This window comes from Macrotis lagotis, chromosome X, assembly GCF_037893015.1.
Source record: "Macrotis lagotis isolate mMagLag1 chromosome X, bilby.v1.9.chrom.fasta, whole genome shotgun sequence".
In the NCBI taxonomy this organism is placed as follows: Eukaryota; Metazoa; Chordata; class Mammalia; order Peramelemorphia; family Peramelidae; genus Macrotis; species Macrotis lagotis.
In genome coordinates this window covers 124,892,494-124,919,788 of record NC_133666.1, presented here as the reverse complement: position 1 = coordinate 124,919,788, position 27,295 = coordinate 124,892,494, and the positions used below count along the sequence as shown (strand labels likewise).

The following is a 27,295-nucleotide window of genomic DNA, read 5'->3' as shown; positions in this document are numbered from 1 at the left end:
TTAATCTTATGTTATCCTCTCTATCACTTGTTTAATTATAAACTCTTTTATTATCCAAAGATATGAAAAATAATTTCTTCATTGCTCATCTAATTTGTGTATGATATGACTTTTTTTTTTGCATTGGTGTCCATTGCAGATGTTGGTCTAAAGTTTTTTTTTTTTCTTCTTTGCCTCCCCTTGGTTTAATGCTCAAAGAAAGAGATTGGAAATAGTGTCTTTTCCCTTTCATATCTGTAAAAAATTTCTATAATACTAGAATTAACTGTTCTTTGTGAATGTTTGTTAGAATTTATTTTTATATTCTTTTCTTTGGGAATTCATATGTTGCTTATTCAATTTTTTCTGATATTAGGTTTCAAAAAGTCAATTCTTTTGTTAATTGAGTAGTTTATATGTTTTAAAAAAATCTCTAAATTATCAGTTGATTAGCATCCAATTGGATAAAGTAATTTCTGATATTTCCTTTATTTCTTTTTAATTATCATAAATTCTCTTTAAAATATTTTTGATATAAAAAATTTGATATTCTTTAAAAATCAGTTGTTCATAAACATATTTTTAAAAGGATCAGTTACTAATTTATCAATTTAATAGTATTTTTCTCTCAATCCTATTAAAAAATAAGTTAGGTCATATAGAAGGCTGAATGAAGACCTATTTTCAGCTCTAGCCTCAGATACTATATGTGAGACTCTGGACAAGTCACTTTAACTCTGTCTGCCCCAATTTCCTGATCTATAAAATGAGAAAAGTAGCAGAACCTACTTCTAGGCTTGCTGTAAGAATAAAATATCTGGGCTTCCCAGCCTGCCCCGTGCAGCCCGGGCATGCCCATGCGGGAGGTGCGGGCCCGGCCTGGGGAGCGGCGCCGGCTGGGAGGCGGCGAGCTGCGACGGTGGCGGCTGGGGCCGCCGGCAGATGGTAACTGAGAATCTACTTTATGTACCTTTCTGTACAATGGCAGGGCTCCATTGAAATCATGGCTCTGTGTTTTCAGGCTCTTCACAATGAGAGATTTTGGAGTCCTCCTCTTCCCTTCTCCCTGTAGTTGATAGTTTGGGTGGTGGAAGTGATGCACAAGTAGAGATGGCTGACAGTGTCAAAACATTTCTCCATGATCTTGTCAGGGGAATTAAGGACTCCGTCTGAGGCATCTGCACCATCTCCAAATTGGATGCCCGGATCCAACAGAAAAGGGAAGAGCAACGACGAAGGGCAAGCAGCGTTTTAGCACAGAGAAGAGCCCAAAGTGAGGAGCGGAAGCAGGAGAGTGAGCAAAGGATAGTGAGCAGAATTTTCCAGTGCTGTGCTTGGAATGGAGGAGTATTCTGGCTGAGTCTCCTCTTGTTTTACCGAGTATTTATCCCTGTGCTTCAGTCAGTAACAGCTCAAATTATTGGAGATCCCTCTCTGCATGGAGATGTATGGTCCTGGTTGGAATTTATACTCACCTCTATCTTTAGTGCTTTGTGGGTACTCCCCCTGTTTGTGCTTAGTAAAGTGGTGAATGCCATATGGTTTCAGGATATTGCTGACCTGGCATTCGAGGTATCTGGGAGGAAACCTCAACCATTTCCAAGTGTCAGCAAGATCATCGCCGACATGTTACTACAGGCCCTTTTCCTGATCCAGGGCATGTTTGTCAGTCTTTTCCCGATTCATCTTATTGGCCAGTTGGTCAGTCTCCTGCACATGTCTCTTCTCTACTCCCTTTATTGTTTTGAGTACCGTTGGTTCAACAAAGGAATTGAAATGCATCAGCAATTATCTAACATTGAAAGGAATTGGCCTTACTACTTTGGATTTGGTCTACCCTTGGCCTTCCTTACAGCAATGCAGTCGTCTTACATAATCAGTGGATGCCTCTTCTCTATCCTCTTCCCTCTGTTCATCATCAGCGCCAATGAAGCGAAGACTCCTGGGAAAGCGTACCTCTTCCAGTTACGCCTTTTCTCCTTGGTAGTCTTCCTAAGCAACAGACTCTTTCACAAGACGGTCTACCTGCAGTCAGCCCTGAGCAGCTCAGCCTCTACCGAAAAGCTCCCCTCCCCTCACCCATCTCCTGCCAAACTGAAGGCTACTGCAGCCCACTGAGCTGCCTACAAGGGGAGGGATGGTTTTGAGGGGAGGCACTGGTGGTGGGGCTTCCTCAGTTTTCCCTCACCCAGGAAAAGCAGGACCCACCCTGCCAAGGGCCCTTAGCACATTCCCATTGTTCTCTGTGGGATCTGGGTTTTTACTGTCTCATGAGTGTAGGCCAGAATTTTGATGCCAGACATGGATTTTTAATGCTGTTGCACGTCTTGGTGACTGCAGATTTTTCTGCAGCTGTTTTCTAGCCTTTGCTAGCCCTGTGCCTGTGCTGATTTGAACACTTTGCTATTCTCCCTGTGCCATTCCTCCCCATTGCTCTGCCACCCTTGGATGAATGGATTTTTGTAAATACAGTTTGTGTGTGTGTGTGTATGTGTGTGTGTGTGTCTATGTTCTGTTTTTTGTGAAACCTGCTCATTGAGTGGAGGGAGGGGGAAGTCTCCCAGCTTCCTTCTTCAGCCTTCACCGTCTTTGGTTCTTGTAACTCAGGTTAGGTTTTCATCCCTCCTACTTCACAGCAAAAAAAGAAGAAAAAATGAACCCAAAGAGGTGGGACTAGGTAGGAAACAGACCTCACTACCACATGTGTTGGTTTAGAGAGTAATTGTCTCTCCATCCTTTTGTGGGCGAGAAGAACATGGAATTCTCTCACTGGTACTTTTTAGCATTCCCTAATCTCAAGGGAATGTACCAGCTCTAGACAAATGCCACCTTTAGCACAAGATGCCCTGAAAAGTTAAACTTTTGCTAAATACTGGTTACAGCTCCATTACTCAGAGCTGGAAATCTGAAATTCACTTTGTCAGGGCCATTGCCAGTTATGTCAGGCACTTTCAGGGGGATGTTGGGTGCTGCACACATGATCAGGAACTACAGTAGAAAACTTAACGAAAAATATTAAAACTGTGACTGGATGGGTTTTTCTGTCATTTTCAGTAAGGTTGGGGGTCCAGCACATGTCAAAAAATTGTACAATATGAAAGAAGAAAGAAATTAAACAAGTAGGAGCTTCTGCTTTCTTATGGAAACTGGCATGCTGATTGGTGAAAATCATGAAGTTTATAATGGTATTTAAGGAACACAAGGTCTTGTTTGGGTTCAGAAAAAAAGGGAATTTAGAGTAAATAGGAAAGTTTATTGCACTAAGCGTAATTGATGGGGAAATGGTTCTACAAAGTGTTGATCTGAAACTCAGGTCTCATCTCTTTCATGTAGTTAATAAAGGGGGATTGGCTTATGTCCATTCATTTAGTGGTTGGTTCTCAAAAACTGATGAGTTTGGAATGGTAAATTCACTTTTTTGTGTGTAAAGCATCTTTATGTATGTACATTTCTGCTGTATTTGTTTCATAAAGGGAGAAAGATCAATTTAGATTCCAGTGTTCTTCATGCATAAAAAATTCTCATAAGACAAGGGAAAAAGATAAGCAGTTTACTCAAAGCATTAAGAAAGCCTTTGAGGAGTGCAATCAATAATATAACTACTGTTGATTAGCAGATGAACCTCTCTGGTTTTTTTTCACAAGAAAATGTTAATTAAATGCTAGAGTTGTCCACAATTGTGGGTGGGTGATTGCAAGTTTGTCTCATGGGGAAGCTCTAAGTTGGAAATTATACACATTGAAAATTTGTACACAAGAATTATTTGTAAAGCATATGGTTAAAGACATCTTGGGTTATTTCAGTACCCCTGGTATGCTCCAATAAGATCATTTGTGGTTTTGACAAAACATTTTAAGGCAGCATTATAAAGAACCACTTTAGGACTTTCCTTGCTGCTATGGTGGTTTGGGAGTGATAGTTTAAGTTGTCAGGCATTTTGGTAATTTGAAAAGTCATAATATAAACTTTTGGAATTTTTTTTGTTTTGCAATAAAATGAACCCCTTTGGAACCAGTTCTTCAAAGTGAAAAAAAAAGAATAAAATATCTGTAAAGTGCTATATAAAAGTAACTTATTATTGATTAGTTATTATTAAAAATAACTAGCATTTATTTAGCACAAATCTAGCAAGATGAGCTAGAAAGATGAATCACATTCAATATAACTATAAAGCTCCAATATATTTGGGAATATGTTTACTAAGTCACCCAGGGCTATATAAAACCAACTATAAAACATTTTTTGCAGAAATATAGATAATGCTATATAATCAGTTGTTTAATAAAATTATCAAAAATATAATTTATTATTAATAATGATAATCCTTTATTAACTTTCAGAATTTCTACTTTGTTGCTAAGTTGGGGGGTTTTATTAAATTTTTTTAGTTTCATGTTTAAATCATTGATTTTTTCTTTCTTTGTTGAAGCAAGCATTTAAAAATAAATTTCTTTCTTAGAAGTGCTTTAGCAGTATCATATGTTGTATGCATTGTATCATTATTGTAATTTTGTTTGATGTAATTTTCCATTGTTTCTTTATCTCATCTATTCTTTAGAATTCTGCAATTTAAATTTTTAAAAATTCATTAAGGGTTCTTTATTCAATTTAAATTTTCTTGCATTTTGATGGGTAAATTATGTGTTCAGTATTTCTGTTTTTCCATGTTTTTGAATGAGCTCTTAATGCCCTAATACTTGAGGCTATTGATCTGTCCGGAAAATATGTTATATATTTATATTGAGTAAATAGTAAGAACCATATATTAGTGAAGAAAATTGACTGAGCAGCTAGTACAAACTCACTAGGATGAGTTGAAGAGGGGGATAAACTAAAAAAAAAATCTCACCTACATATGCAACTAGAACTCACAGTAGGATTGGAAAGCTGAGAGAAGAGGGAGGGAGATGGGATAAGTTCTCTTCACTAACATATATGCTACTTCATTGCCTTACTAAAAATCATTGCATGTGCAATCTTTAGGATACATGCCAAAAATCTCTGTAATGACCCAATAAAAAGGGGTAAAAAATGGGGGAGGAGATATAGATCTATATTTTATATAAATGTGGTGAACTCCAAATGTAGAAATTCTATCAAAAGAAATCAGTAACTTCTGTAATTCAGTATGAGATGTTATGGGTCTTAGAACACTAAATAAATTTAAATTCATAAAGATAGTATGTGTCAAGCAAGACTTGAATTCGATTCTTCCTGAGTCCAAGGGTAGTCTTTTATTCACTACCTTTCAAATTATTCTTAGTGTCATATAATTCCCCTTTCCATGAGCACATGTTCCATAAATCAGCCTTTTTGATTTTATATAGGAGCCCACAGAGGTTAATCTTACAGAGAGAACCTGTGGGCATTGTGGTGGCTGCTCATTAGACAGTCATTATTTCCAATGGAAATGCCTAAATTGGAATGAACTTTGGTTGAACAGACAACTCTGGGGGTGGGACAGGAAAGAGAGATATGAACTGATAAAGCCTAAAGCAGAAGTAACTGACTCTGAATAATAAAAGTATCAGGTCACAGTCTCTGCAAGGGATTTCCTGATAATATTTTTAATGGTATTAATCCAATCTAGATATCAATAGTTAGATACTACTAGGTTTGAGCAGAGGGTAGAAAGTACTTTATATATGTCTGGATCCTCCATTACTGAGATCTCAAAAATTTCTAGATTTCAAAATATACCATTGTGCCCTAACTAAAGCTAGTAGGCTTTCTTTCCAAGCAAAGTACTCACCTCAGTGCTGAACATCAAAGGAGGGGGGCTCAGTGACATGAAACTCTGAGGACTTTTCCTCTTCTGAAAATAATCTTTGTCTCTTTTTGATTGGCTTATGATCACTTTCTCATTCTCAGACCATGAGGAAGCAAGTGGGATGGCTTGGAAATTTATGGTACTATCCATCAGTTTATGAGCCCTGTACCAAAAAATATTTCATTATAATTACAGTTAAAATATTTTTGCCCTTTAGGAATATGTATTAAAGTAATTGATTAAACAACTGGGGTTTCTCAGTGTAATTGTTGAGCAGGAAGCAGGGTATAATAGACATAAAAAGACTTTCAATGCCCTTTCAAAAAATGGTATCACTAATATGCTAGCATATTGAAAGCTACATCATTGTTAAGAAGCTGGGAAATGAAAAATTCATTAATTTCCAATGGCATAAAAAGGCCACACATTCAAGAGATCCTATGACACAAAATAGGGAATCCTGGGTGGTTAATCCAATGACAAGGTTCAAATGATTATGATGTATTTTTTTCTTTTCGTCTCCATTAAATGATATGGCAAGAATACTAAATAATTATTTTCCTTACATTGGAAAAAATTAGTCATATGTCAACCTCAGAGAGTTCATATATATGGGTAAAATAAATTTTGCTAGAAACTTTTTTCCTTATAAAAGTCTGGCAACTACCTTCATGTAATCTCAATGACTTTCATTGACCATTTTCATTCTTTTCTTATTCTTCATGGCTAAACTTCTTTTCTGAATTGTTTATTTTTAATGCTAGTAGGTCCTTATTATCCTTTCTCTGTTTTCCATTTTAATTGATTACCATTCATTCATTTATTCACTCACTGACTCACTCAAGACTCAATAGCATCTATTATGAATCTGCTACAGGAAGGTTCAGTACAAATCTCTGGGTAGACCAAGAAAAAAATCCAAGACTTTTAAAAATCCAAGACTCTTAAGGTACCTACATTCTACTGAAGCTTGTATTACACACACACACACACACACACACACACACATACACACACACACACACACACACACACCTATTTTCATATATATGTCCATAAGGAGTGTATACACAGACACACACAAGCATATAAAATAAAGCATTTTTTTTATAGGGACAGACATTAAAATGACTGGAGGAATTTAGGGAAGGTCTTGTGTATGACAAAACACTTCAGTCAAACCTTGAAGGAAAGAAGAGAATCTAAGAGGCAGAGATGGGAAGAAATGTGCCCTTTGCACAGGGTAGCCTATGGAAAGCATGGTGATAGTAAGATGTCACCTAAGGAGACGTGAGATTTGTTTAGTTTGATGTAGAATAGAAGGATAGCTCCATATAAAATCTCTCTTTCTCAAGGTCACTGGCTCTTTTACTAATAATTCAGTAACCTCAGGTAAGGTATAGTATCTGTCTTTGTCTCACTTTTGCCACCTAATCAGTGGAAAATAGTCCTTTAGGCCTATTTTAAGAATCAAAAGAAATGATACAAGTAAAAACAGTTTGATCACTAATGGAATTCATTACCACTGATAAAATAATACATTGGCTGAAGAACAAAAAGAGTATGTCTCAGATTTTTTAAAGAGCAAATTATTACTGGTTCAGTAATTATTTCAGCTATTCAAAAACACTCTAAAATTCATACTACCTTGGTTGATTAACACAAATCCTTAGACTTAATTCTGCAGATATTACTTATTCATGTATTGCAAATATACACAACTGACACAAATAGCAGAATATTTGAAATTTGGAAAACTATTTAAAATATCCCAACAGAAAATATTCTACCATTGTGCTCACCATTTTTATAGAATTCTTCACAAACATATACCACAACTTGTTCAATCATTTCCCAGTTGATAGACATCCCCTTAGTTTTTGAAACTTTGACATTACAAAAAAGAAGTGCTACAAATATTTTTGTATAAATAGGTCCTTTCCCCCTCTTTTTTAAATCTCAATGGTATATAGTGGTATTGTTAGGTCAAAGAGTATGAGCAGTTTTCTAGTCCTTAGTTTCAGATTGTTGTCAAGAATAGTTGGATCAGGGTAGTGAGGTGGTGTAGTAGATAGAGCACCAGTCCTGGAATCAGGTGAACCTGAGTTCAAATCTGACCTCAAACAGATTAATTTAGCTATATGACCTTGGGCAAGTCACTTAACCCCATTGCCTTGAAAAAAAAAACCACACCAAAAACCCAAAAATATCATTTCACAAATCCATCAACAATGCATTAGTGTCCCAATTTTTCCATATTCCATTCAGAATTTATCATTTTCCTTTTCTGTCATGTTAGTCAATCAGGTAGGTATGAGTTGCTATCTCAGAGTTGTTTTAATTTGAACTTCTCTCATCAGTAGTGATTTAGATAATTTTTTTCATGTGACTATAGATTACTATGATTTCTTTTTCTGTAAACTGCTTGTTTACAATTGTTGATCATTCATCAGCTGGAGAATGGCTCATGTGTTTATGAATTTGGTTTAGTTTCAGATAAAATCTTTATCAAAGAAACTTGCTTAATTTTTTTTACTCTGCTTTCCTACTAATTTTTGGTTGCCTTGGTTTTGTTTATGTAAAACTTTCATGTAATCAAAACTGTCCTTTTTTATTTCCTATGATACTGCTGGATATGTACAAATGACATTTATTTTCCCATGCTTTTGCAATTTACTTAAGACGTCACCCTTTATGTCTATTTATCCATTTTGACCTTATATTTGTATACTTTGTGATATGTTTGTCTAAATCTTGCTTTCCAGTTTCCCCCCCAGTAATTTTTGTCACATGGGGTGTTCTTACCCCAAAAGACTAGATCTTTGGGTTAATTAAACACTAGGTTATAGAGATCATTTACTATTGTGTATTGTGGACCTAATTTATTCTACTATTCCACATTTCTATTTTTCAGCTGATAGGAGGTTGCTTTCATGAATACAACAATTATAATATAGTTTGAAATCATGTACTGCTAATCCATTTTGCTACACTTTTTTTCATTAAACCCCTTGATATTCTTGATCTTTTGTTATTCCTGATGAATTATTATTTTTCCATTATTTATATTATTAATTCCAAATAATTCTTTGGTGGTTTGATTAACATGACACTGAATAAATAAACTGAGGGACAATTGTCATTTTAAAATTATTTTTAAAAATTCCATGAACAATTACTATTACTCCATTTGTTTAGATTTGATGTTATTTGTGTTAAGAATGTTTTGTAATTGTGTTCATACAGTCTGGGTTAGTTTGGGCAGGTAGACTCAAATACTTTATCCTGTCTACAATTATTTTAAATGGAATCTCTCTTTATCTGTTGCTGCTGGGCTTTGTTGGAAATGTTAAGAAATGGTGATGATGTAGATTTATTTTATAATCTGCAACTTTGCTAAAGTTACACATTGTTTCAACCAGTTTTTTCAAGGTTCTCTAAGAATTAGTTGGTTCTTGTCCTTTGTTATCAAAGAGGACCAAAATGGCCCCTCTCTCCCACCATGAAGGGGTGTGCCATTTTGTTAAGATATCTTAATAAAAACCATTTTAATCACTCTGGTCTAAGTATTCTCAAGCCATTTATAATAATTTTGGGGCTTGTCTTGAGATATTAATGTTAATCTCTTTTCCTGGTATTTTCCATGAAGAACATAAGAAAATAATGCATGCAAATGGCTTGAATTCAAGCCCACTTTCTTGGTGTTCTTTTCTGGGGAAATATCTCAAGAGATTCCTGGGAAGATTGGTCAGGGTTTTGAGAGGAGAGGAATTAAAATGTCTGGGGGTAGAACTGTGGTAGGGGGCGATTTTCAGACATCGGTGGCCAGAACTACACTGGATTGGTTGAGAAGTCCTCCAGGTGGGAGATCTGTCCCAAAGGAGAAGCCAGAGGATAATAGGGTGCCCCAAATGAGGGAGATTTGGGTTCCCTCTCCAGGAATTTCCACGTGGCTGGCAGCTGGAAGCCAAAGAAGCTGGAAGGAAGGAAACTGATTGGATCCAGTGCTGTGTGAAGTTTTGGGATGTGAGTGCTGGATGCCCTGTATAAGACAAGGTCTCAACAAGTCACCAGAGCTGGAGGGGACTTTTTGTAACCGATTCAGAAGTTACAGAAAGACGTCGGATGTCTCCAGGGGAGAAGAGAGAAGGGGAGACATTGGACCAGTTTATCTCCACCATCTCTCGCCTGTGCGGACATTGTTTAATCAGGGGATCTGTATCTGTAACTTCCCCTTCATTATTCTTGTGGAGGTTCTGCTGTGGGTTTAGGAAAACAGCTAATCAGAACTGCTGCCGGCTTCAAAGAAAAGTTAAAGGGCATCTCAGAGACTCAGAACAAAGAATCTGGAGATCTTCCCAGGAAGATCTTAAGACCCCCACCTTGGGTCTGTTGTCTATGCTGAAAAGGAGTCAAACTGGAGTTCCCAAAAAAAGCTACATTCAGAAACTGCTGTGTAATATTTCGCCTGCTCCACCTGTAATTTGTGGCCTTGGAAACCAAGCGCCTGCTATCTGGCCTCTACTTCCAGACTAGAGAAACCCAAGAACCCAGCAACAAAGCAGGATGTCACTGATGATGGGGACCTTTCTATCAAGCTGAGTAACCAGATCATGGATTTTAAATCAAAAAACATATTACTGAATACTGAGTTCCTTCAGTTGATCAGACACCCTTCAACTAGGCAATCCCTCACAGTTTTGCCTAGCGCCCTTTCCTTCCTTATCCCTAAAGTTCAGAAGATTCTAGAGATGCACATTGAAAAGAGAGAGCATTTCCAGAGATTGGGCTTCCCCAAGAGAGTAGAAGAGTCACTCAAGCAACTCAGGCCAGAAACCCCTATACATTACTACATTTGGAAACAAATAGGTCTTTTCATCCCAGAGGAGTTCTCCAAGAGATCTACATAACTTTGTACCATGGGAGGCAGACCAGTCTGGGCTGTCCTTGTGCTCTGAATTGCTCCCTGCTGAACTGGGAAAAACAGAGTTGAAGAGCACTTCTCAAGAGTCCCTAAAACCCATAAACACAGACCTGCCTTCTCCTTTGATCTCAGTCCTGAACAACTTCTGTCCCCGTGGAGTAAAGATTAGATGTCTACAAGAGAAGTACAGCCAGTTTTTTTGGGATCTTCCCTCTCTGCACAGTGAATCTCTGGTAGCCTCCTTTAAGAGGCATAATTCCATCTCCTCACCCACCAACACCAATAAGCTCTCCCTTCTGGAAAATACTCTCTTCTTCAGAGTGAACTATCTGCCACATTCTACCACACTTTTTCATCTACTTCAATTGGGAGCTTCATCAAAGCCCCTGAAGAGACTCAAATTAGAGTCCCATTTCTCTCTGAAACCTTGGAGTGGCATCTACATAGTTCCAGGTGCTGTGGGGTCTGCCTTCACTAACGCAAATGCCTCCACTGTCCCAGAATCCTCTTGATTATGAACCTGGTGAAACAGACAAGGCCCTTATTCTTCCTTGGTCCAAAATGAATATCTCTGACCTCACTAAGGAACTTTTGTTCTTCCCAGATCATGCCAGGAAGCTCCTTGAGCTCCATTTTCAGAGGTAGCTCCTCCAGCATTAGTTAGGGCCTCCTCAGTCTATTCAGGAGTCTATGCCCCTGCTTCAGTCCCCAACTAACCAGGTACAAGTCCCTAAGAGCACCTCAACCAAAGTTCAGGAGAGACTTCACCAGAATGAGAATCCCTGACTCCAAAGGGCTCAAGCACCAACTCTCAAGATGCCTTCTGCTTGCATCATGAAGCCATAAACCTATATCAAAGCCAAGGAGATTGCACAAATACACATAGAGAAAAACTGTCTGCAGATCAAACAAGGAATCTTTCCCAATATTATATATGATATATGAACCAACTGTGAGCTGGAGATCTTCCTACTCAGAGAACTTTGGAAGCTGCTCATTGTAATATGGAGACAGAAGGCCTGGCTTTCCAGGATACTAATAGTATGGATGGAGCTGAACATGGACCAACAGACACTAATTTAAGTGGGTAAAACCATTTGGCAGTGAGATCAGACTGATCCTCCCACAGAGCATGATTGAGAAACTGGAAGTGATTTTGAGACATAAGTACTTGGCTTCTTATCAGGATTTCCTGTGTCTGTGGCTCTCTGTAGGGAAATATCCCATTAAGTTATTTCCCAAATTGATATGCCTGAAAAGGGGGCAGGGATCATAAAGGAACTAATTGGCCCCAAGAGCTACAGGATTTGGGCTGAATAGCAATTAATTCTTCTCAAATTCGAAGTTAATGATTCCACCGTGAACTGTGGGGACACTAAAAGTGAATTACAAGTTTCACAACAGATAAAAGTCTCAAAGGCAGAATCAGAAAGAATAAGTGATAAGGAAAGTTCAGAGAGAATAAATGAGCAAAGAGAGTTTGACTACCCAGTGTCCCTATTCACCAAGTAAGTCTATCATCTTGACCAGGATGGATTCCCACCTAAGAAAGATGTTAGAACTAAATAATGGGCTTTCCAAGAAAGCTTTAGTTTCTAGGGAACTCTTTGAGCTGCAATCTTTTTTATTTTTATTTTTTTTAGGTTTTTCAAGGCAATGGGGTTAAGTGGCTTGCCCAAGGCCACATGGCTAGGTAATTATTAATTGTCTGAGGTCGGATTTGAACCCAGGTACTCCTGACTCCAAGGTGCCACCTAGCCGCCCCTCTGGAATCTTCTTAATCTGAGCCTTACTTAGGGGATATTCCTTCAGTTGTGAATCCAGAAAGTCCCAAAGAAACTCTCAGCAGTCCAGAGAAACAAGAACTCCCAGAAATGAGCTCATCACCAGCTGCTCTAGATGCTGAAGTTCCAAGTTGGATGTGTTTTAAGGACTAGCTCTCCAATGAACTGGAACTCAGTTTGGTGAGGATATCTGAAAATCACTTCCAAAGTTGCCTTACTGATACCCTCCCAGATCCCAGGCCTTTAGGCTTCCAAGGTTACCCAGCCATGCCCCCCAAAAAAGCCCATTGGGGGATGGCTGATGCCCAAGAACTCTGTGTTCACATGGAAGCAGAAAAGAGCAGCCCCAGGCCAAGGGGAATATTGGAAGATAGAGCTACAGACTCCCTGGGATTGCCAGGCCAAGGTCATCGGCTCAATCTCACACAAGGTAGAAGACTCCAAAAGAGAAGATCAGGGTGCAAAGGATGCAGGGTGGAGACCAATAAAGTCTCCTATGAGCAAGACCCACAGAATCCCTGTTCTTCAGAAGCTTTCCTTAATCTTTTCCCAAAGCTGAGGATTCAGGGGCAATTTCTGGAATGTAAGAGAGGAAAAGGACTGAGAAGGATGATTATGAAGGCAGCCAAAGAAAGCTGAAGCACTCATTTCCTTCAGCAAGGGACCCTACACTCTTTCATTCCAGAGGCCCTAAAAATCTCATCACAGTGACCCAAAGAGCAACAACTGTGCAGGTCTCAGGCAGAGTAATTTTTTCTTCCCAGCATAAACCCCCTTCAGAAAACAGTTTTAGGGAAATGATAAAACACTTCCTTCACTGACTCAGCCTCCAGAAAAAACTTAATAGGCAGAACTCATCTCATACTTTCCCTTGGGCTAGACTGACACCAACCAGGCCAATCATACTCTTCAGTTAAAGGTTCCACAAACAAGAAACACAAAATGTCAAGAAAACATGGTATTCAAGGAGCACTGCTACCCCTTCACAAGAATCAATCTTCTGGCCAGTACTGAGGGCTCTTCAACACATCAGATTCACCATCCTGATTTCTACAAGGACCATCAACACTTCTGGAACTTGGAATTGTACTAGTGTTCCAGTCGTTATTCAGATATGTCCATTCTGCAGGAAAATGACCCTGGTTTCCTTTTGCCTTCTGAGGAAAAATTTTGCTTTCTCAGAAAAACAAGTCCAGTTCCAAAAAGAGAAAGCAAGTTTGTTCTCATAAATACATTGCCTCTGATAAGGAAAATATTCATTTCCATTAAAGAGGTACCACCATCCTCCCCCCCCCCCCCCAAAGAGGACCAAAATGGCTTCACTATGTTAGAGATGTGTTACAAGGTGTCTGTCTGTGGCTGATTAGACCAATATGAACTTAGAATGCTCTATCACAAGTTGGGTAAAATAGTTCATGTGAACATCTGGGGTGGTTACTCTAAACTTAAGTAACTCATGTTTCCTTTGAGCTGCTTCACTGAGTAATTGAGATGCACTATATGTCTTTGGTTAATAAATAGCCTTCAAAGCATCATAAAAGCACTTTTGATTGTTATTATCTTCATAAAACTGAACTTCATTTGCAGTCTTTTTATCAATGATCTTTTAAAATTCTTTTATTTATTTTAGATTTTCTTCTCAAATTCTCTCCTTCCCTCCCTCTTTTTCCCTACTAAGAAGGCAAATGATATTAATTATACCTGTGAAATCATGCAAAATATATTTCCATATTAACCATGTCAAAAAAAAAGCCAAAAGAAAATAAAGTAAGTGAGAAAATTATGCTTCAATTCACACTCAGATTTCATCAGTTCACTCTGGAGGTGAATAGCATTTTTTCATTTGGAATTGTTTTGGATCATTGTATTGATCGGAGTAGCTTAGTCTTTCATAACTGATAATTATTACAAAATTGCTACTACTGTGTGCAATGACCTCCCATTTCTTCTCACTTCACTTTGCATCAGTTTATATAGATCTTGCCTTGTTTTCTACCTTCCTATCATTTCTTTGTTTTTTACTATTTCTACATTTATTTTCACATAACTAGAATAGTCTTACTATACAGGTAAACATAATACCCCTCCCCTGACAAAGATAGAGAAACCTCAAGAAAAATAAAGTAGAGAAAAAAAGTGTACTTCAGTCTGTTTTCGGATACCATCTCTTTATCATAAGTCCATCATAGAAGTTGCTTCAATTTTTTCCCCCACAGTTGCTATTGTTAGTTCTATTTCTCTCCATTCTATTCCACTCCATTACCATTTATTCTATTATCTCCTTTTACCCCATGCCTTCTCAAAACTGTGTTATATCTGACTACCCTCTCCGATAATCTTCCCTCTTTTATCACCTCCCCCTCCCCCACCAGTCTTCTTTCTTCCATCCCTTCCCTCTTTTTCCTCTAGGGTAAGGTAGATTTCTATACCCTATTAAGTATGTGTTATTTCCTCTGTGAGCCACTTCCAATGAGAATAAAGTTTCACTCATTCTCCCTCACCTCTTCCATTGCAAAAGCTTTTCCTTGCCTCTTTTATGTAAAATATCCTAGCCCATTCTCCCTCTACTTTGCCTTTCTCACAGTACATTCCTTTCTAGTCCATTGACTCCATCTTTGTAATATATTAATCTTCCTATTCAGCTTCTTCCTGTGCCTTGTCTATATATGCTTCTTCTAACTGCTCTAATAAATGAGAGGGTTCATATGAGTTATCAGTTTCATCTTCCCATGCAAGAATACAGGTAGTTCAACATCATTAATTCCCTCATAATTTTCCTTTTCCATCCACCCTCTCTATGCTTCACTTGAGTCTTGTATTTGAAGGTCAAACTTTCTGTTCAGCTCTGGCCATTTCAATAGGAAAGTTACAAAGTCCTCCATTTCACTGAATATCTACTTTTCCCCTGAAAGAGGATGTTCAATTTTTCTGGGTAGTTGACTTTTGGTTGCAATCCAAACTCTTTTGCCTTTCAAAATATCATATTCCAAACCCTGTGAGCCTTAATGTATACACTGCTAAATCCTGTGTAATCTTGGCTGCAGCACCATGATATTTGAATTGTTTCTTTCTGGCTGCTTGTCATAATTTCTCTTTGCCTTGGGAATTTTGGAATTTGGCTATAATATTCCTGAGAGCTTTTATTTTGGAATCTTTTCCCAGGGGTGATTGTTGGATTACCTCAATTTCAATTTTACTCTCTGCTTCTAGGATATCAGGGCAATTTTACTCTCTGCTTCTAGGATATCAGGGTAATTTTGAAAAAAAAAAAGAAATCTAGGTTCTTTTCCTGGACGTGATTTTCAGGTAGTCCAATAATTTTTAAATTATCTCTTCTGAATCTGTTTTCCAGGTCAGTTGTTTTTCCAATAAGATATTTCACATTTTCTTCTGGTTTTTTTTCCTTTTGGTTTTGTTCTATTGTTCTTGATTTCTCACAAAGTCATCAGCTTTCCTTAGTTCTATTTTATATTTGAAGGAATTATTTATTTCAGAGAGCTTTTTATCTTCTTTTCCATCAGGTTAATTCCACTTTTTAAGGTATTATTCTCCTCATTGACCTTTTGGACTGCTTTTTACATTTGACCTAAACTGATTTATAACATGTTATTTTCTTCAGTATTTTTTGCATCTCCTTCACTAAGTTGCTGACTTGATTTTCAAGATTTTCCTGCATCTCTCTCATTTCTCTTCCCAATTTCCCCTCTACTTTCCTTACTTGATTTTCAAAATCTTTTTTGAGCTTTTCCATAGCCTGAGACAAATTCATATTTTTTTGGATACAGACATTTGACTTTGTCATCTTCTGAGTGTGTATTTTAATCCTCCATGGAACCAAAGTAATTGTCTAGTCAGATTCTTTTTCTTTTGTTGTTTGCTCATTTCCCTAGTCTATGACCTGATTTTAACTCTTTGTTAAGGTGAGACTCTGTTTCCAAGGTAGAGGATACAATTTCCCAAGTTTTTGAGGGTTTGGGGGATACTTGCCAGGGATCTCAATTTCTTCAAGATGTTATAAGAGGCTCTGACTACTTTCCTGGTTTGTGTTCTGGTCTGTGGATGAACATAGGCACTCTCCTCTGCCCTGGAGCTATGAGGAGGGTTCCTGCTCTACTATGGCAGTATGGACCTCTAGACGGCCACCTGGGTCTGAATGGGGCAAAGCAACAGAGTCCTGCCCTAGGGAAAGCAGAGGGACCTCTACAGTCTCCCCCCTGATGCCCTTACCGTTGGTGGGCTGAATACTTTAGCAGCAGCAGCTGGGTGACTCTGCAGTTCCCAGGGCAGGGCAGTACTGAGGCCTGCATGGGCCTGGGCTTCATGTTCATTCTGGTGTCGCAGAGTTTTACCCTCCCCCAAGCTGAGCTTGGCAATTCTTGGACTGAGAGGTTTAGAAACCACCTCCAAGCACCCCCAGGGACCCAGGTGACCTGCAGGCTGTTCCTAAAAGGCTGGAGCTGGTTCACTCTCGTGGGCCTGGGTTGTGATGCAGCCCTTTCCAACCCCAGAGGAAGACTCTTCCCATGAATCTTCCAGGTTGTCTTGGGCCAGAAAATTGTTTAATTCAATCTTTCTGTTGGTCCTGCCACTCTAGATTTTGGTTAGAACCATAATTTTAATGCATTGGAGTTATCTGGGGGGGAGCCTGTGGGAATTCCTACTTCTATTTCTCAATCATGGCTCTGTCCCATCAGACTTCTTACTGAGCCAAAAATCCTGCATCTTTCTAAGCTTCACTTGTACTTTACTTTTGATGGAATGAAATGCTGACTTCTTAGAAATGGATGAGCTATCCTGCTAGTAAATACTGGGGAGTTCTTGTTTTTCATGTAGCAATGTCTGCATTTCACTATCATTTTCATCAAACCAGTCTTGATGTGTGCAAGTGTTCTGACCCAACTGAGCAAATACACTGCAGTATACCAAATCTCTGAAAGCTGCCCCTCCTTTTCTGCTCCACTGTTACCAAATGAGTGTTGTCTCAACTTTCCTTCCAAGTTACCAACAAGCTGTTCCCACTCAGAGAAATACTCTTTTTAATTTTTTTTTAATTTTAAGGCAATGAAGTTAAGATTGACTTGCCCAAGGTCACACAGCTAGGCAATTATTAAGAGTCTGAGGTTGGATTTGAACTCAGGTCCTCCTGACACCAGGGCTAGTGCTCTATCCACTGCGCCACTTAGCTGCCCCCTCAGAGAAGCACTAGACATTAATTCTTCTGGTTGGTCACTTTACTTTGGGGCTGCCACTTCAGATGAATATGAATATTTTGCTTGGAGAGGATGAGTCTGTGATCAGTCCAGCATTCTGCAACAAACATTTAGTCACTCTCACATCCTGTCTGTCTCTTTTCCATACAATCACATAGTCTATCAGATGTCCATGTTTGCTACAAGCGTGCATCCAGGAAGTTTTATTGTGTTTAGGTAAATCTAAGACAGTGTTTATGATGAAAAGATCATGATATGAGCAAATCTTCAGTAGTAGGTAATCACTGTTTGTTTCCAACTCCATTCTTTCCAAGGACTCCTTTCCATAACTGGTAGTCTAAGTCTACTCTACCATTAAAGTCACTCAGAATTATAAACTTGTCCTCTTTTGGTACATTGATGATGAGGGTTTGTCATGATGGGAGCATCGGCACTGATGATGGTGGCATAGCATTTTCCTGAAAGTGGGAATTTCATTGTCATGGGATTTATTATTCACTCCTTTTGGTAGGCATTCAAGTTTGTTGACTAGATTAGTTTTGATTGCAAAACCTATCCCACTTTCATAGCACTTCCCCTTTACTGTGGCCCCTCCAGAAAAAACATACATATCTAGCTTCAGCTTCAGTAAACTGGTCTTCATTTACCAGCCTTGTTTCACTCAGGGCTGCTATTTGGATATGATACCTGCTGAGCTGTGTGTGTGTATGTGTGTGTGTGTGTGTGTATGTACATTTCATGCACTCATCATGAGTGGAATCTTCTTTGAGGAAGTTTTTGTACATTTTTTTTATGTTTTAGCCACAAGTTAGGATCCTCACCTGCCATGGTAATTAGGCCTGGGTTGGGTGAGTATACAATTTTAGCACATCTTTTCAGGTTCTCACCAGAAGGTGAGCAGTATTGTCTTTAAAAAGGATTCTCAGACACTCAGGGGACTGCTAAATTCTACATTGTTTCCAGTGGGGAAACAGCCCTAAAATCTAAATATGACTCCATGATATTTGAGTTAGTTCTCACTGGCTGTTTGAACTGTTTGGGCTTTGACTTTGGAAACTCTGGAATTTGGTGTTTACCTGAGAGTTTTCAATTTGATATTTTTTTGTGGCTGTGATTGGTAGATTTTTAAAATTTCTATTTTATCCTCTGGTTCTGGGATATCAGGAAAATTTTCCTGGATACTTTTTTGAAATATGATATCTAGGTTCCTTTTTTTGGATCATGTCTTTCATGGAGTTCAATAAGTCTTAAATCATCACTCTTGGATCTAATTTCCAGGTCACTTCTTTTTCTATTAGGAGAGTTTACATTTTCTCCTATTTTTTCATTCTTTTGATTTTTTAAATTCTTTCTTGAGGTTTCATGGAGTAATTAACTTAAATTTCCCAATTCGAACTTCAACTGTTCTTAAGAGTTATGAGTTTAGTTTGATAGACTAATGTTCTTTTACTCAGTCTTGATATTTTTTCTTTCTGCTTTACCTTTTCATGTATCTCGAGTTTTGTATTTGAAGATCAATTTTTCTGTTCTGATCTTTTAATTAAAAGGCACAGTTTGAAAGTCCTCTATATTTTTTTTTGTGATGGACTTATCCTAAAGAATGTGATCCACCTGCAACAGTGGTGGTGGTGTTGGAACACAGACTGAAGCACATTTATTATTATTATTATTATTGTTGTTATTTGGGGGGGGTTGCGGGGCGGATGGGGTTGGATGACTTGCCTGGGGTTGCACAGCTGGGTGATTATTGGGTGTCTGAGGCTGGATTTGGACCGGGGTGCTTCTGACTCTGGGGCTGGTGCTCCGTCCACTGTGCTACCTGGCTGTCCCTACTATCATTATTATTATTATAATTTTTTTTATTTTGGGTTTTTTTGGGGGGGTTGCAGGACAGTAGGGTTGGGGTGGCTTGCCCAGGGTTGCATAGCTGGGTGATTGTTGTGAGTCTGGGGCCAGATTTGGGCTCATATGCTCCTGACTCCAGGGCTGCCACTTAGCTGCCCCTATTATTTTTTTATTTTGATTTTAATTTTTCCTCTTTCCTTTACTGTTCATGAGGGTCCATATTTTTTGGGGGGGAGGGGTATTATGTTTACTCTTAAGCAAGAATATTTTAATAATGTATAAAAAACATAATTTGTACAAAAATAAAATAAATATAAATTTTAAAAAAGAAAAAAAAGAAAATGTTAACAACAAAAAAAAGAAAGAAAAAAAAGAAAAAAGAAAGTTCATCTATTCCCCTGGAAGTGTGTGTGTTGAATTTAGCAGGGTAGTTAATTCTTTTTTTTTTTTTTTTTTTTTAGGGTAGTTAATTCTTGGTTGTAATACAAGATTCTTTGCTCTTTGGAATATATTCCAAGTCCTCCAGTCCTTTGATGTTGAAGCTGATAAGTGTGTGTAAACTTGACTGTGGCTCCTTGGTATTTAAATTGATTCTTTTGGTAATTTGAAGTATTTTTTCCTTTAGCTGAGAATTCTGAAATTTGGCTACAATGTTACTTGGAGTTTTTATTTGGGGATTTCTTTCTGGGGGTGATGGATGGATTCATTCAAGGGCTTTTTATCTTCTTATCCTAGGCTACTAGGGTAGTTTTCTATGATTATTTCCTGCATTATATTGTCCACATTCTTTTTCTGATCATGGCTTTCAAGTGCAAATAATTCATAAATTATTCTTCTTGGATTTTACGGTTTGGACATTTTTCCTAAGAGGCACTTTACATTTTCTTCTTTGTTCAGCCTTTCAGTTTAGTTTGAATTTAATTTTGGAGTTTTATAACAGAATCATTAGTTTTCATTTGTCCAATTCTACGTTTTATGATTTGTTTTCTTCAGTTAGCATTTGTATTTCCTTTTCTAATTGGTTAATTTTACTTTTAGAAGAATTGATTTCTTTTTCCATTTAGCCAATTTTACTTTATGTCATTTCCTTCAATCAATTTTTCATAATTCTCTTGCATGATTCTTATTTCTTTTTTCCATTTTTCTTCTTCCTCTCTTCTCTGGTTTTTAAATCTTTTTTGAAGTTTTTTTTTTTAGATTTTTTTTTTTGCAAGGCAAATGGGGTTAAGTGGCTTGCCCAAGGCCACACAGCTAGGTAATTATTAAGTGTCTGAGACCGGATTTGAACCCAGGTACTCCTGACTCCAAGGCCGGTGCTTTATCCACTACGCCACCTAGCCGCCCCTTTTTTGAAGTTTTTGAAGAGATCTTTTTGGATTTGAGATTCAAAAACTCCTCTGAGGCTTCACAAGTTGGCATTTTGTCACTGCTTTCCTTTTCTGAAATGGCATTTATATCATCCCTATCAAACTTAAAGATTTTTAGTTAGTGGTTTTTTGTTTTTGCTCATTTAGACAGTTGAAATCTACTCCTGGGGCAAAGGGGCAACAGTGTCAAGTTTTTGGGGCTAGGGTTAGTGGTCTGGTCCATGATTTGTCACTTGTCTAAGGTATTTTAGGTATTATAAATTTGTTCCCTATGTTAGGATAATCCAATCTATTCCTGCCTATTGTACGAGTGATTTAAACGTTGACTTCCAAGTCAGGAGTGGGAACCACATTGCTACACCCCTGACTTGCTGAGCCCAGACCTGATCTGCTCCCACTGACTTTCCAGTTCTCTTGCCTATGCTGAGCTATACTCCCCCTTTGCCCATGTGAGATAGACCTTTTTTTTTAGGTTTTTGCAAGGCAAATGGGGTTAAGTGACTTGCCCAAGGCCACACAGCTAGGTAATTATTAAGTGTCTGAGACCAGATTTGAACCCAGGTACTCCTGACTCCAAGGCCGGTGCTTTATCCACTATGCTACCTAGCTGCCCCAGAGATAGATCTTTAATGAAATTCCTCCATATTATCTTGAGTTGAGAGCTTGTTTCATTCTGACTTTTTGTGGGTTCCGTCATTTTAGGGTCTGTTTAGAGAGACTCCATTTAAAGTTATTTCAGGGGAAAAAAGGGGGTAGGATAAGTGGTGCAGTGGTGCAATGACCTTGGAGTCAGAAAGGCAGAAGTTTTAATCCAGCCTCAGACATTTACTAGCTGTGTGACCTTGGGCAAGTTATTTAACACTGATTGCTTCACATCTCCAGTTGTCCTGATCTCACTGGATCCAGATGGCTCTGGAGGAGATAGCAAGGCTGATGACTTAGCACAGCAATCCCTCACTCAAATTCAAAATCACGTGCTTGTCATGGTATCACCTCACTGATGTCATGGTCTTCTTTGAGAATGAAGACAGACATTATTTCAGGAAAAGCTTAGGGAATTTTTCTAACTTCATAAAACTATTCTGGCTCTGCCCCTGAACATTTTAAAAGAATTATTTTCTTTAGTGAGCTTTTGTACCTCTTTTTCCATTTGGACAATTTTGATTTTTAAGGTGTTTCTTCAATATTTTTTTTTTTGTGTATCTTTTACCAAACTGTTAACTTTTTTTTTATAATTTTCTTTTTCCACTCTCAATTTAGAAAATAGCTTTTTAACTTTTCCAGGAATTCTTGATAAGCTAACACTTCAAATATGATATTTAATAGTAGTGGTGATAATCAGTATTTTTGTTTCACCCCTGATCTTACTGGGAATGCCTCTAGCCTATCTCCATTGCATATGCTTACTGATGGTTTCAGATAGATACTGCTTATTAAAGGAACAATCCATTTATTCCTACACTCTCTAGTGTTTTTAGTAGGAATGGGTGCTGTATTTCGTCAAAAGCTTTTTTCAGCATCTATTGCTATAATCATTTGATTTCTGATAGGTTTGTTATTGATATAATTAATTATACTGACAGTTTTCCTAATATTGAATCAACCAGACTAGATGGTCCAGTAAGTCTTTCTAAATTTTTAATTCTATGATTCTGTGTAATAATAGTTCTCACCTGTGGTCTTTTCACCTACTTTGTGAGCCATCAATATGACAATATAGTACATTGTCATTTAGTAAGCCAGAGTACACAAATTATTTTATTATAGAGAAAGGGAATGTCAGGATATAAATTGCATACAGATGACATAAATAATTGGTACATATAAAGTTCTTGGTTTTTATAGAAGTTTTAAATTTCATTTATCAGTTCTAATAAGAATTTTCTCCATAGTTCTTATGACTACTTTAGGAAACAATGTTTCCTACCTGTTTCACAGTTACAAAATGAAGTCCTAATTCCTAGCACACCTGAGCCCTGTGCCAGCAGCTTCCATGGATTCTCTCTAACCAATTTCCCTGTACTTAACCCCAATTTTAGGGTAGTTAGATGGCACAATGGATAAAGTTGCAGACCTGGAGTTCAGGAAGCTCTAGGTTCAAATTTTACTTCAGATTCTTATTCGCTTTGTGACTCTGGGCAAGTTATTTAACCACATTTGCAAACCACTCCAGTGTCTCTGCCAAAAAAAACAAAAACAAACAAACCCAGAGGGGCAGCTAGGTGGCGCAGTGGAAAGAGCACCAACCCTGGAGTTAGGAGTACCTGAGTTCAAATCTGGTCTGAAACACTTAATAATTACCTAGCTGTGTGGCCTTGGGCAAGCCACTTTAACCCCATTGCCTTGCAAAAACTAAAAAAAACCCCAAAAAACCCACCCAGATGGGGTCACAAAGTTTCAGACACAAACACTGGAACAACAACCACCTGTCTTTCTCTGATTTCTCAAGTTTTCTCTTCCCTGGATTCATTGTCATGAGTAGTTTCTGTTATTAATACTTCTCAAGTGACTAGTCTATGCAGTTCCAAATCCTACAGTGATCATTTTACTTATGTTTTCTAAAAACTGAAGGGTTTTTTTTTACACAATATCATTCTTTGTGGTCCTTTTCCCCTCAGCAATGATAGGAACTTCAGGTGGAACAGAACCCTCTTCTCAAACAAAGGTACAAAATGTTATCATGTGTAAAATCCAGTAACATCTTGATTATTCTGGTTAGCCTGACGCTTATTCCCAAATTCCCTTCATCCTCTCTCCGTCATTCATAGCCACATCTCACTCTCTGACAGGTGCTTTTGGACCTGGTGACCCTGGCCAGGACACTCCATCTTTGGTTGCTGCATTTTCTCTGGCCCTCTCTCCTTTCTGGAACATTCTCCCCATCCTCTTTCCTGACCACTGATTCTGGTTTCCTTTAACTTTCCTAACTCTTCTTCATTCTAGTGCCTTCTATTAATCATCTCCTAGTTATCCTCTAGATCACATACTTTATACATAATTGTACGTTGTCTCCTCCATTCACTTGTAAACTCTGTGAGGGTTTCTTTTTGTCTCCCCAGAGATTATGTAGCACAAGGCCTGGCATGTAGTAGACACTTAATAAATATTAAGGTTGATTATGATTGATAATTACTAACCTAAGGAAGACTTCTTCCATGGCTGTGACAGAAACTCTAAAGCTCACAATACCCAGATCTTTTTGTTTGCTTTCCAGTGCAGTAAACAAAGCTTCAAACCTAGAAGGCAAAAAAGCAGAAAGAGATGCCATGCTAAGTAAATTTTTAGCTTTTTTGTTTTGGGTTCAGAATACATTTCTTTTTGAAGTATTAAGAATAACAGGAGTTAACTAATTTTCTGACACTCTGAACTCTCTAACATGGCTTTCCTTTAAAAAAAAAAAATTTCCCCAGGTCAGCCTTCTTTCTCATGTTTTTCTCTTTAGCTTTAAATCAGGACTATTTCTACCTCTTCTGCACATTTGTCTTCATTTTATCTCCTGTCCAATTTTAGCCTTCTGGTCGCTTCCTCCTTGTTGAAAGAAGTTGCCAATCTTCTTAAACAGGGAATTCCAACCTTTAAAACCACTACAGAGTTAGGGGAAGCCAAGGGGCATAGTGGATAGAGCACCAGCCCTGGATTCAGGAAGACTCGAGTTCAAATCTAACTTCAAACACTTAATAATTGCCTAGCTGTGTGACCTTGGGCAAGTCACTTAATCCCATTGCCTTAAATAAATAAAATTTTTAAAAAATTAAAAAAAAAAGAAAACCACTATAGTTGGCTGTTGAAATTCCTGTCACCAAATTAAAAAAAACACCCCTTAGAGTTTTACAACCCATCAGTCAACTACCTCTTTTTAGTCCACCGTGAATTTATGAGCTAGAACTAAGTAGTCAGTAACTGTATGAAGCTGCAGTATTCTAAAACCTCATCTTTCACTGAAGTATAGTCATAGTTCTCTTTTACTCCCTGAGTAAATGTTCTGTGAGGCACACTCCTGGACAGACCCCATCTTCACAGACTTTTCAGTGTTTTCTTTAGGCTAACATGGGCTGGAAAAGTAAGCCACAAAGCACTTTTTCTTGAATTTCCTGAATCCAATTTAGCCTGGTATTTTTTCCAGATTTCTGCCATTTTGACTCTGCATTCTTAAACCTGTCTTTTTTTTTTTTTTTTTTTTTTTTTGGTTTTTATGAGGCAAATGATGTTTAAGTGGTTTGCCCCAGGCCCCAGATTTGAACTCAGGTACTCCTGACTTCAAGACCAGTGCTCTATCCACTGCTCCACCTATCTGCCACCCCCCAACCTGTTTTTTTAAAAATATTTTGATAATTGTAGAAGGGGTTCATAGGCTTTACCACATTGCTGAAGAGGTCAATGTTACCAAAAAAGGCTAAAAAAATCCTGTATTAGAGATACTGACCTACAGCTTCTTTCTGTTTTACTTTTTCCTCTAATTTAGATAGCACATATTGATTTCTCCAAGAAAGTATTTAGGATCTTGTTTCATATTTTTTCAGATGCTTTATGTAATGTTAGAATTAACTTTTCTTTTGATGTTTAATAAAAATAGAATTAATTTTAAAATCTATGTGATGTGGCCTTTTTCTAATTTGAAAATTATTTTATGTCTTGTATTTTTCCTTTGAAATTTGGGTTATTTAAAAATTCTCTATTTTTTCTGTTAATCTGGATATTTTATAAACATTCATTTCATTTATTTTAACAGTTAGCATATTAGTAGGCAACATATACAGAGTTAAATTGATACTTAATAGCAACATCCTGAATAACAAGTGGATCCAAAAACATTATGGAAGAAACAACTGTGTCGAGAGGTATGGTAATAAATCAACACAACAAAGTTAAAATAAACCTTACAGAAAAAATATATTTCAGAAACTATACATTAACAATATAGAAAATAGGAGAAATAGAGGAGATAGTTAAACAAAAAGTCAATTACAAAATAAATAAGTAAACAAACCTAATATAAAACAAGCCTAAGTAAAAAGTAAATAAACCTATATAAAGCACAAATTCTTGAAAATATGAAGATGAATAATAGAAAAAGATAAACAAAAGTAAAAATAGATTCTTTGAAAAGCTTGGAAATGATGTGAGACAAAGTGCTATCAGTACTAGGGAGGGTGGGCAGAGATGTTAACACTACTGGAGTCAAGCTTTCACAAGTAGCACAAGATGAAAAAAATATGAAAAGTGAAATGACAACACCAGATAAGAAATTAAAAGAATGATCAAATCTATTATATACAATTACAAACTATCAAAACTGAGAATTGAAAGGAAATGGAGAATTATCTACAGAAATACAAAATACCCATATTTGATAATGAAATTGATTTTTTAAAAAAAAGAAATTGGGGGCTTTATTGGAATAGTAATTATGATGATGATGATGATGAGGTTAGGAAGCACTTTTTATGCTAATCTATGGCAGAGCTGGAGCCTTGCCCCTAGTTTTGATAGGGGAAGGAAATGAAGTATAGAGGCTCTTGTACTGCTAATTCTGTATAAAGCAACAAGATAATGAGAAATGTATCCCTAGTTCCCTGAAATCCAGACCAAACCACTTGATCTTTGGTTGATCTGAAGTTTACTTGACTGCTTTTTTGCATGGAAGTGAAGGTCTCTCTATTACTTAGTGGTGCTTTAGTAGACAAGTTTCATATTTCTGGCAGGAGCAGGAACAGAAATTGTCTGTTGCTGTGGGATCATCTGAATTTGTCTGCAAAAAGGAAAAGTCCTTATCTCCCAGAACAGGTTACAGAAAAACAGAGAGGGGAAGCAGTGTGGTGCAGTGGGGAGTGGAACTAGTATCAGAGGACCTGAATAGTAAACTCTGTAGTGTAATTCATCCCAAGAACTTCCATTTTCTTCTTCATAAAGGAGGGAGTTGTGTAGGTGACCTTCCTGCTTCTAATAGAAATCTATGGTCTTATCTACCCTGAGCATCAGAAATTAACCCAAACAGCCTGGTTATTCATTGAAAGTTATGAAAACAGCAGCTTCTTTTTCTATTGCATGATTCCCTCTCCATACTTTATCCCCCTGGAGATTTAAGTGTGAAAATACCTTGAAAATACAAAGGGGCAGGAGTTCTTTCTGAAAGGTGGTGATATGGAGATAAACACATGGTCTGCATGGCAACACTGGTACAATTCTTCAGTCTGAGTTGAGATGCTAGTTCTCTTTGGTCACAGGTAGGAAATAAGAAAATGAGAACTTTCTTTTGTTCAATCTTGGAGAAATGTTGCTATTTGTTCTGGCTAACTTGACTACCTTGCCACCAGGCTGTATGACCTGCATTCTTTTAGACTTGGAATGAGACAAAGCCTGGTGGCAGGAATCTGAAGCTCAGCAGGAGGGAGATACTGCCCTGGATGGAGAGTTGT

At 37.7% G+C, this 27,295-nt stretch overlaps 1 protein-coding gene and 2 pseudogenes across 8 annotated transcripts in view; 2 read left to right on the top strand and 1 right to left on the bottom strand.

The window, feature by feature from the left end:
- LOC141502677 (phospholipid-transporting ATPase ABCA3-like) overlaps positions 1-27,295 on the bottom strand; it is a 312,244-nt gene that overhangs the window by 75,896 nt on the left and 209,053 nt on the right. For all 8 annotated transcript variants that reach the window (XM_074207528.1, XM_074207521.1, XM_074207520.1 and 5 more), the window contains 2 exons: positions 24,017-24,115; positions 5,732-5,912 (listed from right to left, as the gene is read on the bottom strand). In XM_074207528.1, the coding sequence (XP_074063629.1) occupies positions 5,732-5,912; positions 24,017-24,115 (280 nt within the window). The remainder of the gene's footprint in view (positions 1-5,731; positions 5,913-24,016; positions 24,116-27,295) is intronic.
- On the top strand, positions 899-2,291 carry LOC141502678 (etoposide-induced protein 2.4 homolog pseudogene; annotated as a pseudogene).
- On the top strand, positions 11,157-16,984 carry LOC141503259 (protein SPATA31F1-like; annotated as a pseudogene).